At 33.2% G+C, this 12492-nt stretch overlaps 1 protein-coding gene and 1 pseudogene across 1 annotated transcript; one reads left to right on the plus strand and one right to left on the minus strand.

The window, feature by feature from the left end:
• Positions 1-78: 78 nt before the first annotated feature.
• LOC121752616 lies at positions 79-6609 on the minus strand (annotated as a pseudogene).
• Positions 6610-8466: 1857 nt separating this feature from the next.
• LOC121752327 (probable CCR4-associated factor 1 homolog 7) lies at positions 8467-10216 on the plus strand. The gene is made up of 2 exons (XM_042147331.1): positions 8467-8709; positions 8902-10216. Exon 2 carries the CDS (start codon positions 9210-9212, stop codon positions 10014-10016), a length of 807 nt encoding a protein of 268 aa, XP_042003265.1. The 5' UTR covers positions 8467-8709; positions 8902-9209; the 3' UTR covers positions 10017-10216.
• Positions 10217-12492: the final 2276 nt, after the last annotated feature.

The following is a 12492-nucleotide window of genomic DNA, read 5'->3' on the forward strand; positions in this document are numbered from 1 at the left end:
TTTCAATCAAACCATTAAAAATCGGAATTAGGTTCATTAATCATGGAGAACCTTTCGAACTACACGCATTTCTATTGGTGTTAAATTTATGGTCGCATATGCAACTCTTATCGGATTACAAAAATGACTACATAAAGTCATAAATATTATGCTATAATATGAATGTGGATACGGTATATTGAGGTATATAGTCGCCAATAAAAGACTTATCAAGTTTAGAGTAAATTTTAGTGTAAAGTTAAAGCCTACCTGAAGTTGTAGTCTATTACTTGAAGAACGCCAACGAATGGCTGCAGTGGCTCAGGAATGACAACGGTGCCATCCTCTTGATGGTAATTTTCGAGCAAGCAGACGAGCATTCGGAACAGCACACGATGTGTAGCATTGACCTTGTGCCAACCGCCCTTTCCCTTCTTAGAAGGGGTTGAGAGTCCAGGACGATAGCGAATGCCCAGTCGCCTGCTTTGATAATCGGTACAGTTAGAGGCGCTTGATATCTGTCCAGCAAATGAAATGTCATGTTATCAAGAGTTTACTTCTTCTAGTGATAAAATAGATTGGAATATTTGTTCAATTCATCAAACTATATAATCCACAAGATACGGAAAGCCTTTAGAGAATGAAAAACACAACAAACTATGTAAAATAGCCATTAACCAATAGCATACCTCTCCATAACGCCCTAAGCCAGGCATCCACGCCTCCACATCAAATTTCCGATTCACAGGTGCTCCCAAATCCCCAGTTGCCATGTCCATAGCTCTGCAATAAATATAAAGTGGTTTAGATATAGATATTGGCAGTTTTGATGTTTTTTAGGTAAACTTTTATCTCAATTAAAATGTTTCATTACTATATAAACTTTTCGGTACAATTCCCGTGTCTAATTTTGAGGGCAAAATAGTCGATTTGTATTTTATGCTTGATAGTTGATACATTTATCAAGCCATCAAGAATAAAGATACAAAAATTAAGCAAATACTTGAGTAATTTCAAAATAATATAGGGTCTTTGCCTTTGGACATGCCATAGTTTTCCGCCCATCCATGTATGAGACGGACCATGTGGGATTGGTTTCTAAATTCACCTTATGTTGTATATGGGGCATGAAAATGAAGATAAAGGAATAATATGCACGCACTTAAAAGTGAAGTCCCAACGATGAGAAGAGGTCTCAATACTAATAAGTTCTTCATGTAAGGAGTCACTTTCCTCTGGCCTGCACAAGACAAACATCTCTACCTTGCTAGACTCGGTAAAGGCCCCTGTTCACATTATCAGATAACAATTAGCACAAAATTGAAAAGTTTCAAGTATAAAGAATCAGGGTTAAAGAGAATAGGAGCATTAGGGAGAGAATAAATATACTACACCACAGAGACGACATACATAATTCAAGATAAAGAAAAAATAACAGCAAGAAAATAGGGAAGAGCAAAACATTAATATCATTATCAATTCTACGACTTCATCAAAAAGAGCTTTAGACCTCTACCACTACGTATCAAGATTCTTACCTAGTCGCAGTGCCAGCAGCACCAGCTTCTGTGCAGAAGCAATGGGAGAAAGCACATATTTCAAAGGTAGAGGATGCCTCGGCAAGTATGGAATCCATATGGATTCCCCCCACTGGAATCTCGGCTGTCCCAATCAAGCATTGATCACTACTTTCAATAGAATAAACCAGCCCAAGATTGTCACTTGTATTAACCAACCTAAAACACCTTTGTTCTTTTGTATCAACAACAGGCTTGATTAGTATTTGTAAATAGGATTACCAAGATTGTGAAATTTCATGCCACAGAGAAGTAGTGATGAGAGAGTGCACTAGTTCAAACAAGAAGAACCTACATATGCATAGCTGAGATTTCAGTGCTAAACCTTTAAATCTTCTATGAAGCATCATTACACAGCCAATATTAAGATAGAAGCAGCAAATTTTAGCACCAGATAAGAAGCATGTTTTATCCAGATTTCACAAGCAAAGGCTTAAAATAGTTAAGCAGATTCTACCACTTATAATCCCATATGTTAGCAATAATACTATTTGTCAGTCACCATCGTAAAATTTATAATTTCTTAGTTAAACCAAATATTATTATGTTCAGTGTGAGTTGTCATGTGACTGAGAAATTACCTGAGTGTTAGTTCCATGGGGTCGGAAACCAGATTTCTCCAGTATAGAAGATCGGACAATTTCTGGGGTTGTAAGAGGTGTAAAGCCTCTTTTCATGACTTCTGATAGAGCCCAATTTACGAAGACCGTCTCCAACAAAACTGCTTCATTCATCATTCTTCAGGTAATAGAACTTTGAACCACCAACCTATGAAATAAAATGTCAATCAGTGACCTTAGAGAAGTAACAAGCACGGAAAAATATGATAATGTCACTGTTATCTTAATCCATGGCCTGATACATGTTGAAGTACAACAAACTTGGGGACTGTAACCGAACCTTGACTGTCAACAATTTCAAGAAAACAGTTGATATCAATCAACACCAGTTTCCAATCTTTTCTTTCCTACAATGAACCATAGGAATTGTGAAGAGGCCACATGTAGAATCTTCCCTTAGTGACCTTCTCTCAAACCAGACAATTAAATAACTTAAGACATGTGATTTAAAGAGTACCAAAGAAGAAGCATCAAAGTCTATTATATCCAAATCATTTCCAAGCTGGACACGATCCTTTATAGTAAATCCAAACTCACGAGGCTTACCGACCTATAAGTAGTGGGTAAAGTAGTGAGAAAAGGAAAAAGAAAAACATCCCAAAGACCAGATAAGGTTCAGGACAAGGCAAGGAAGCTTTACCACTTTTCTCAGAGTATAACAATCCTCTCCACCTACAGAGACATCCGGATGTGTCATATTGGGCACACACACATTGTGCTTCCTGGTGGAGTTCATTGATAAGTTTTAGCAGGTCATCTTCCAAGCTAACAATAACATCTTTGAGATTCTTACCTGGAAATATCCGAATTAGAATGATGAGACATACATACTGTGTAACATATTTTCAAGTTGGAAGCGCACATATATAAATATATATACATATATCACCTTCTTGACCTTCATCTTGTTTGCAACTACATTTTCTGTGATAAATAATCAGCAACCAGAACTAGCCTACAACTACTTTAATTGGGGATATAATTGACTGCCATAGAATTTTAGGCACCAATTGATTATAAGAACAAAAAGTAGAATAGAGCCCAATGCATATTATAATGTAACAACTGATGGAGAGAGGGAAAAGATGCGAATTGAAATATTCCAGAAACTGTAGATTCAACATTTTTATCATATACAAGTTAGCGGCAACGGCCTCCTTATCATCCCTTATCCACTTGAAATCTATCGCCGCTTCACAGCTAAAAATGACCACAACTCAAAAGCAAGAATACCAAGATAAATTTAGGAGAGAAGGCCATTCATTCGTGCATTGATAACAAACGAAACTTCAGAAAGAGTTAAGGGAAAGTTCATAATAAGAAGTTCGTAAAATGTATAGCTTCACTGTCATCTGGGCTTGCGGCGGCAGTAGGACTAGGAGAGATGGTTTAAGGCGGTTGGGAGATTGAGAGTGAGTTTCAAGCTGCACGATCGCACTCCCATGGCCGCTATTTTTGTTTTTAGAATACAATTGAAATTTATTTTATTTTTATTTTAAATTTTACTACTTACTAATAGTTTTGTTTTTAAATTATGCATTCAGAATAAATTGGGACATATAGAATGTTTCACCAATATTTTAAATTGATAAAATAAAAAATTTAATTAGCATAAATCATACAAAAAGTTTCATTAGAGTTTTAAATTAGTTTATTCTGTTTAAACTCTTTAACACCGTCAATTTAATTAACTCTAAATTTTCCAACATATCATTAGAATAATAGTAAAAGAAATAAAGTTTACCTTCAAGAAGATGAACAGTCACTTAGCTTTGCTATCCTGATTGCTCAAAAAAAATTAGATAACTTCTCTCTCTAAAAAAACTGGTAAACTAATGTTTTGGAACATGGCTACAGTGATTTTTGCCTCCGCTTTCAGTAATTGGTAACTTAGCATGGGGATTAATTTTGTGGTTTAGCAGCTCAAGTGCTCAACTGTTATACACTTGAGTGTTTATTAATTATGGAATTTTGATTCTTAGTTTTGATTCAAGAATATTCCAGCTAAAATTTTTAGTTTTGGTGTAAGAATATTTCAACTTAAAATTGTGTTTTTTTATTTATTTTGTAGACTTCAAATCCAAGTACAGTTGGTTAAATATTTGCTTCTTGGTTTAGTAAGGAACATGTCTTGATGCTTATTCATCTTTGCATCATAATATATTTAAATAACTTTAAGTTTGATTGTTTATTGCTGGTTTTTTAGATTGGGTTTCAAAGTTCTCGTGAAGGAGCTGTGAACATTAATATATATTGCATATTAATCAATGTATTGTGATACATAGATTTATTAAATGGAGCTTTGAACATTAAAATATAATGGAGTGTGGTGATGCATGTCTTAATGGAGCTTTGAAGTTAAACGGCGTTAGAGAAGTTAACAGAAATGTATTAAGTTAAAACTTAAATGAAACTTTTTATATGATTCTTGATAAATTAAAACTTTTTATATTAACTTAAAACATTTTGCATGTAAAAAGTGCACATAAAAATAGTTATTTTATTTTACTTTTTTACTGACTTAAAAAATGGTGGAAAATGTTGAAATAAGTTGAGGCCGATTTCAAAGCGTAGAGTGTCCACTATGGTATAGCCGCGGCTATAGCTCCCGCCGGGGCGATCTCTGGGCGGTTATAGAGGAGGTGACGTCCACCCCCGGGGCGGACGAGGAGTGCGGCGACTCCGGGGCGGACGCTGCTGATAAATACACCACATTCCATTCATTATTTTCACACCATTCCAACTCTTCATCACTCAAATTTTCTCTTGTACTTTAATACGACGAAAATTTGTACTTTAATTTTAATTTCTTCACGTATAGTCATTTTCTTCTAATTACGTATAGTCCGATAAATTTATTCATAATTGCTTGAAACACTAAAATAAAAATTTTGGGGCTATTAGTGTCCACCATAGTGACGGAAACAAAAATTTGAGGCTGTGTACAAAAAAACTGGGGCTATAGACAAAAACTGGGGCGGAGCTATTCGTGGACACCCTTAATACCATCACAAATTCTGGGGCCGAAATTTAAAATAATGGCATTGTAGGGAGAAAATGAGTTGAGCTATTTTTTAGAGCAGGTGGATGCCCTAATGTATAGAGAGATCACGTCACTTTCCTAAAAAAATAATCCATTATTCGAAGAAAAAATAAGACATCCACAAATTAATCTGGCAATTTAAACTATTAGTGGGGCTGGCTATAGTTCGCACGCCATCATTTGTTGAGTTCATTTTCAAATTGATAATGAGAAGATATCTGCCTAAAATGCTACTCCAATCGAAGAAAGAACAAAACTAATCTCAATAAAATAAAGTAAAAAAGAACATATTAATAAAACATGCAAACCACGTTTTTTAAATGACACAAACTTTTTGATAGAATTATGGTTACAATAAAATTTTTAAAAAATAATTAAATACTATTTAATTAGTACTGTAGTTTTTTATTATTATAATTACATATGATGTCATTTTAACTAGAACAATTTATAGAGGAATGAATGTAGGCATGAAAAGCAAGTTTTTTGGAGCATGAGAAACGACATCCCTAGCCAGCTCCAGCTCGGACCCATAATGTCGTTGCAGGTGTCCTGTCCCATGGGGCTTCCTTTAGTGGGAGGGCAGTTTCGTCCCATCCCTAAGCTATTTTTTATTATTTTTTTATCCTTCAATTCAAGCCCAAAATCGGCTATAAATGCTTCATTCGTCACATAATTATTAAAAAATTATTTTCACTCATTTTAATCTCTACAAATTTTCATTCTCATTCTAAAAATAAATTATGTAATTTTTCATCTAATTTTAATTTTTTAGTACTGTTCTAATTATGTACTACTAATTTTTATATTTTGTGAATTTGTGATGTGATTTTTCTATTTTGTAATTAAGTATATTAACGAAATGTTGCTTTATAATTATTATTTTTTAACCGGAGAAACAAGAGACTTATGAATAGAGAAAAGAAAGGATGGTTAAATGATGAATAATTGTATGTGCTATCTCTTGACTAAGGGATATGGTGAAGGTAGTGTGAGGACCTTATATAGTGAAGGGAAGAATCGAGAAGGTTCAGAGATGACTATTAGAGCATTTCTAAGCGGGAAAAGTATATAGAGAAGGTATATTTTTCATTTACCTTCTCAAAAAGGTTGTTATATCTTCTTAAAAAGTAAAGGGGTTTCAAAGAAAGAATGTAAATTAAAAAGGCAAACAAGATAAGTAACTTTTTACCTTTTCTACCTATAAGAAGTAAAAATATCTTCTCAAAATGAAAGAAGGTATAATACCTCCTTAAATACCCTTTCCATTGGAGTATGAAATTTTATGAAGAAGAGGTAAATATGATAGTTATTTCTCTTTACCTCTCCATTTACCATCTCCCTTGAATATGTTTTTATAGATGACCTTAACCTTATATGTGGTTGTCATGTGTTTTGTCTAATATTTAGAAGTCTGAGTTTATGAAGAAAATAAATGTGAGTATTTCATAAACCAAATGGTATTATTGAAAAAATGATATCACTTGTTCGGTACAAATAATATCATTAGTTATAATTACAATATCTTATAAATCCGATATCAATTAAAACAAAACTATGCAAAATTTGTCTGAAAATTTTCAATATAATATTTACTTTCACGCTTCATCTGATTTATTTGAAAATTTGGAGTAATCTAATTATCTTACCGTTCTTAATTTCTTATAAAAAAAATGGGATGTGAAATTACAAATGCAGGCTATTCTATTGAGGGCTGATTAAAACTGAATCAAATCTCATATAATACAATTAAATCAAATATCAACATTAGGATTATAATATCAAATGAGTAAGATATTATGACATCTGACAACTAAATTTAGTTTATTATAACAATTAAGAGTAATTATGCCAATTAATATCACAATCGATTAAGATAATATATCAATTATTGCAAAATTTGATCAAATCACATAATTTACATATAATGTACATTCAATATTAATAATGTATAATTCAGTGATACGAAGATGTACATTTTTAATATATAAATACATTTGTCATTTTCAATTACAGTTGGGACTGCTAAAGTAATTCCAAACACTTTAAATTTCATATAAATCTATCGTTCGAATTAATTTTTTGCCACGCTATATAACCCTAAAAGTAATTTTACATTCTAACAAAATCCTAATCGCATATGCTTGCTAGAAGAAATTTGCATAAAAAATATATGTAAGTATCTATGTTTATGGTCATCATAATCCAGTAAATTAAATGTATGATGATATTAATCTAACGTTAAAATTTATTAAATTTTAATAATGTTATAAAATATTTTTAAATTTAGTATTAGTGCAAATGACAGTCGGTAAACCTTAATTTTCACTAGGTTAGCATACGTCAAGTGTGGTGAGGTGCATTCTATATTATTAATGGTGGATTTGACTCGTTCCATCTTATATTAGTTCGTTCTAGTTTTAGTTTATTGATATATGTTGTTGTCTTTGCATTGTACTCCATTCTTACTATATTACTCACACTTTTCATTTTAGGCCGTAAATTTGAGATTAATTTTTTAGTATAATTAAATTAGAATTTTAAGTGTAATAAGACATAACTTAATAAATATGCTCTTAACTTAATTTAACATATTAATTAAATACATTAATTGTAACTTAAATTAGAAATAATGTAAGTAGTTTGAGACGAGCCGAAATGGAATAGTGCAAATAACATGAGACGGAAGGAGTATGATTGCATCACCTATCATTTTTCTGCTATGTCTTATTTTATTTGGTCTTGTTTGAGTTGCTTTTGCTTTGGAGTTGAATTTATTATTAATAATTAATAAAATACGAGAAAAAATAAAAAACGTTGGATAAGGGAATAAAATAATAGATATGCCTCAATAAATATTGATGTTTCTTGATGCTAATGTGTAGAATTAAAAATATTTATTGATTTGCCTATTTTGTCATAGTGATAAATGATAAAATAATGAAATTTCTATTGAAACCAGAATTCAGTGGTAAAAAACACATCGCCTAAAATTCGTAATGATAAAGAAAAGCGAAACATGATTGAATATGGAGAGTAGTAAATAAAACACAATTAGGAGTAGTAATCAATGCTTGCTATAATTTCATATCAAAAGGCAAATAGGAGAGAGCATTAAATCAAAACATGAAAATGACGCAATATAGCAAAAAATCTATATGCAGTGATTAAAGAAATACTGGGAATAGATTGCAATTTAAAATTAAGGGATAGTTGTCCATTTATACAGCTCTAAATAAGCGCTGGAATCGAAATCCATTTAACTTTTTTTATCTTTTGATGCTCAATACAGGAAAATGCGTCGCATCTGTGTTCACATCACTTTCTAGAACTCTTTCTCTCTCTCTCTCTCTTCTCTCTTCGGTTTTTTATTCGCTTCGCAGTTCTCATTTCGAGGCCGAAACCCGCTCTCCTCCTGTATACTATACTTGTTGTGTGTATCCTTCCTACATTTGACTGTGTCGCAGCATTTGAATTCAGAGTTGTTCAGGTAATTTCATTTCTATTCCATATAAAAGGCTAATCCTTTCTGAATCGATTGTTTCTGTATGTATTTGGTTAGGGCTTGTACCTTTTTTCTGGATCTGAATTGGAGACTTGGGATGCTGATTTTTTCTTAATTGATTTGTGAGGATTTGTTGATTTCGAGCTGATCTCGCGTTTTGGTTTTTGTTTTTTGCAGATCTGGTTTGTAAATCATGATTCTTTAGCCCTTTTGTTTCGGGGGTTATCCTAAAGCTCAAAACTTGAGCGTTTGGGACATTAGAAACTCGCGATCCAGCTCTTTAATTTAGGGTTTACTCTTATTTCAGCGGATCGCGTAGATCTGGTGTGTTTCAGCTGATTTCGTGAAGAAACGACGACTTTTTTTTGACATATCTGCTTCTAGTGCTCTTCGCAAGATCTAATTCTAATCGTGTCGGTACAGAGAAATTTGGGGATTTTCGATTAAAAATATTGTGGTCAACTTGCTCTGATTGTGTTTGTGAAATGTCTGTGTTGCATAAAAGCGATTCGATTCAAATCCGTGAGGTTTATGCCGACAATCTGGATGCAGAATTCGCGCTGATCCGTGAGATTGTTGATGATTATCCCTTCATCGCCATGGACACTGAGTTCCCCGGTATCGTGATCCGGCCAGTTGGAAATTTCAAGAACACCAATGATCTCCACTACCACACATTGAGAGACAATGTGGATTTGCTGAAGCTGATTCAATTGGGGCTAACGTTCTCCGACGACAAGGGGAACTTGCCAACTTGCGGCACTGATAAGTACTGCATCTGGCAGTTCAACTTCCGCGAGTTCAACCCCAACGAGGACGTGGCAGCACTGGAATCAATCGAGCTCCTGTGCCAGAGCGGCATTGATTTTGATAAGAACACTGACAAGGGCATTGACGCATTGAGGTTTGGGGAGCTCCTGATGTCGTCTGGGATTGTTCTGAACGGAGATATGCATTGGATCACGTTCCACAGTGGCTATGATTTCGGGTACTTGCTCAAGATCTTGACTTGCAGGAAGCTGCCGGAGTCGCAGGAAGGGTTCTTCACCTTGATCAAAGTGTATTTCCCGGTGCTGTACGATGTGAAGCATCTGATGAAGTTCTCCAACAGCCTCCATGGCGGGCTGAGCAAGCTGGCCGAGCTGCTGGAGGTGGAGAGAGTGGGGATCTCCCACCAGGCGGGCTCAGACAGCTTGCTGACCTCGGCCGCGTTCATGAAGATGAGGGAGAAGTTCTTCAATGGAGCAGTGGAGAAGTATTCTGGTGTATTGTATGGTTTAGGTGTTGAGTAATAGAACAGGCAGAAGGTGGACTGGAAGAAGAAAAAAAATAAAGAGAATGTGATTTCTAGGATGTTGGTTAAAAAACTAGGTGTGTTGTGCACTGCCAAGATTTGAGGTGCCTCACATTTGTACACTATACAAGTTTTAGTTTTTGTGAATTTGAGTTATAAATTCTGTTTTCTGCAATTAATTTCTATATATTTGGTTTAGTACTGTGTTTCATTATTCATTATGACCTATGCTTAGAGAGAATATCACATTGAATTTGGGTAACATAGAATTGTAATGAAGTGATGGGTGTGGTTTATCTAGTAAGTACTATAACACTATATTTTCACCCATGATTTTTGCCGGAAGAAATGGGATTTCATTGGTAGTGTAGGTAAACCATATCCATTTTTTAAGTTTTTTGAACAATTTTTAGGGCTTGAATTTGATGCTATCAATTATATGATGCGATAAATGAACAGATTATAATTTTACAGCTAAAATAATTTAATTATTATATTTTATATAGTAATTTCGAAAAAACCAGAATATTATTTATTTGAAATGTCTTATTTAAAAGTCCGATTGGATCACATTAACAAAGAAAAAAAGTCGTTTACATAATATAACTACAAAAAATAATTGCACTCTAATATTTATCTACAGCTTAGTCAGAGGAGAGAACCTACATTAAAATGTACACCCATTGAATAAAGTCAAGAATAGCATGATAAGTGGTTAGATGAAATAATAGTATTATATATACATCATGCCTGCCATGTTACTCCCATATTCATGATTTTGTCTATAAATACAACACTTGTAATAATTATTTACAAATCATATTGTTTGGCAATCATCACCACAAAAATAATCGACATGTACGTGCATACATATAGTTCCGTTAATTTTTTACGGTCAACCGTCGATTAGCAAAATTTTGATTCGATTAGACTTAATCTTGAATTATTAGTCATCTAATTATTGTAAATGTTCAGGACATATTTGATATTGATAATGAATATGTTGGACTAGTTTGACGGTATTTTGTTCTATTTTTCTGCTTCATCTTCGACGACATTGTAGTCCAAAATGCTATGTGGATGTTTCAAATCCAGTTTCAAAACCTTAATATGCATTTCAACATTATCGTAATTCAGAAACATAGATTCAGAGGCTTAATTCAAAATTCAAATCAAAATCGAAATTCAATTGCTTTGTCGGAAACGGAAACTGAGGTTGACGGTGACAGCTTCGTCTCGTCTATGGGCCGCCGCTGTCGCCTGAACTCCTGCAACAGTGCTACCTCTCCATATCCGACAAGTCCGACGGGCAAGTTGCAGAGAAAGAAAATTAGGTTCTTGGTGATGTGGGGAAGAAGAAATGAAAGAGAGAGAATAAAAAAATGATTTTGATTCATGTTTTTATTTAAGGGTTTTTTATTATACAAATATTTCATAAATTAAAAAAAAATAAAAAAAATTAGCTACATTAATAAAAAATGGCTAATCCGGTCAACAAAACACTAATTAACGGTAGACCGTCGGAAATTGACAGAACCGTAAAAAAAAGGACCTGATTGACATGAATTTCATTTGTTATGGACCCGTTTTTCAAAAAATGAATGTTTTAGACCAAATTCGTATATAGACCATATGTTTTGGACTAAAATTGACCTTGACTCTAAAATATAGTACTCCCTCCGTTCCATAGTAATTAAGTCATTTTGCCATTTTGGTACGTTCCATAGTAATAGAGTCATTTACTTTTTTAAAAAAAATAACACATTTTTCTACACCTACTTTATTTTCTCTTACTTTTCCCTCTCTTAATCTCTCTACCTTTTTCATTTTTCACTTTATTCTCCCTTTATTTAACTCACCTAACACAATTTTTCTTAATCTTCGTGTTGAAAAGAAACGCCTCCATTACTATGGAACGAATGAAGTATTACATTTGATGAATGATATGGAATATACAACTTTCAATATTTTTATATGAGTAAAGGTCAATTTTAGTCCTAAACATATCACTAATATACGAATTTAATCCAAAGCATCAACTTTTTGAAAAACGGGTCCATAACAAATGAAATTTGTGTCGATCTGGTCCATTTTTTAATGGTTTGTTTGACATCCTTTACGTTTAGGACCAAAATTGACCTTTAATTTTTTATATTAATTGAGAATTTGCACAATAATTAGAGACTCGACCCCTTTAATACTTTGTGGGTACATGTTATTGGGCCGTATTATTGGTCATGTCGGTTGTTGTTCTTGCATTATACTCACCAAGAAATTTTCTGATCTCTTTTTTTGGACGAAAATACCCTCAATACCTTAAAGTATATATATTTTTAATAAATTTATCATATACTCATATTTTTTTATAAATATCTTTACAATATATTTTTGACAAATTTTCTAAATATAATTTGACCTTAAATATTATCACTTAATTTTGTGACATGCAAGTAAAATTGCTTATTCAATTTTTT

Source organism: Salvia splendens, chromosome 10 (assembly GCF_004379255.2).
Source record: "Salvia splendens isolate huo1 chromosome 10, SspV2, whole genome shotgun sequence".
Taxonomy (NCBI): Eukaryota; Viridiplantae; Streptophyta; class Magnoliopsida; order Lamiales; family Lamiaceae; genus Salvia; species Salvia splendens.